Source organism: Orycteropus afer, unplaced genomic scaffold (assembly GCF_000298275.1).
Source record: "Orycteropus afer afer isolate SDZICR_OR568_19922 unplaced genomic scaffold, OryAfe1.0 scaffold00072, whole genome shotgun sequence".
Taxonomy (NCBI): Eukaryota; Metazoa; Chordata; class Mammalia; order Tubulidentata; family Orycteropodidae; genus Orycteropus; species Orycteropus afer.
Window position 1 is genome coordinate 5,979,180 of NW_006921659.1, and position 700 is coordinate 5,979,879.

General features: G+C 58.6%; 1 protein-coding gene across 1 annotated transcript in view; it reads right to left on the reverse strand.

The window, feature by feature from the left end:
- Positions 1-262: 262 nt before the first annotated feature.
- LOC103197015 (sine oculis binding protein homolog) overlaps positions 263-700 on the reverse strand; it is a 199,403-nt gene continuing 198,965 nt past the window's right edge. The window contains exon 7 of the mRNA XM_042780945.1: positions 263-700. This exon is cut by the window's right edge and continues 105 nt beyond it. Coding sequence (XP_042636879.1) covers positions 263-700 — 438 coding nt within the window.

Consider the following 700-nt stretch of genomic DNA (forward strand, 5'->3'; position numbering starts at 1 on the left):
TGACCCTGCCCATGGCATGTACACGCTGTGACTCAGTTTCCTCCACTGTAAAATAGGAATACTGCTACTTGACAATTGCTCAGTGTCACAGATGTTGTTTGGATCAAAGAGATGACAGTATGTGACCACACAAGATGTACTGCAAACCACAACTGGTATAACCATGATTATTACTACACTCTCTGTCGCCTCTGCCTTGTAAGAAGAAGAGGTGCACTGACTCGTGCCGAGGAGAGAGAACCCAGGTGGACATACAAACCTTTTACTTATTCTGATTTCTAATTCGGAGGCACCTCCTTTTGAGCGGCGGCTCCAGGTCCTCGGGCCCGGCGCTGAGCATGGGCGAGGAGATGACGCACGGCGCCATGGCAGTCTTCTCCGCGGGTTTTGGCACAGGCTGGATCACGCAGCCCGTCTTGGGCAGCATCCGCAGAGCATACGCGTGGTCCTCGTCCGCGGGGTTATTAAGGTTCGGGTCTGACTTGTCGCCCCCCGCCAGGGCTTCCTCCCCCATCAGCTTTTTGGCCGCCTCCCCGTCCAGGTGGCAGTTGGAAGCACAGTTGTTCTCCTTGACGGACTCCAGCTCGCTCACCGCCGGCTCCTCCGGCGACAGCAGCTTCTTGGTGGGCGCGGGCGGAGGCGGCGGAGGCGCTGGGGGCTGCTCCGGCGGCGGCTCTGCGCTCTTAGCACCCTCGGCGGC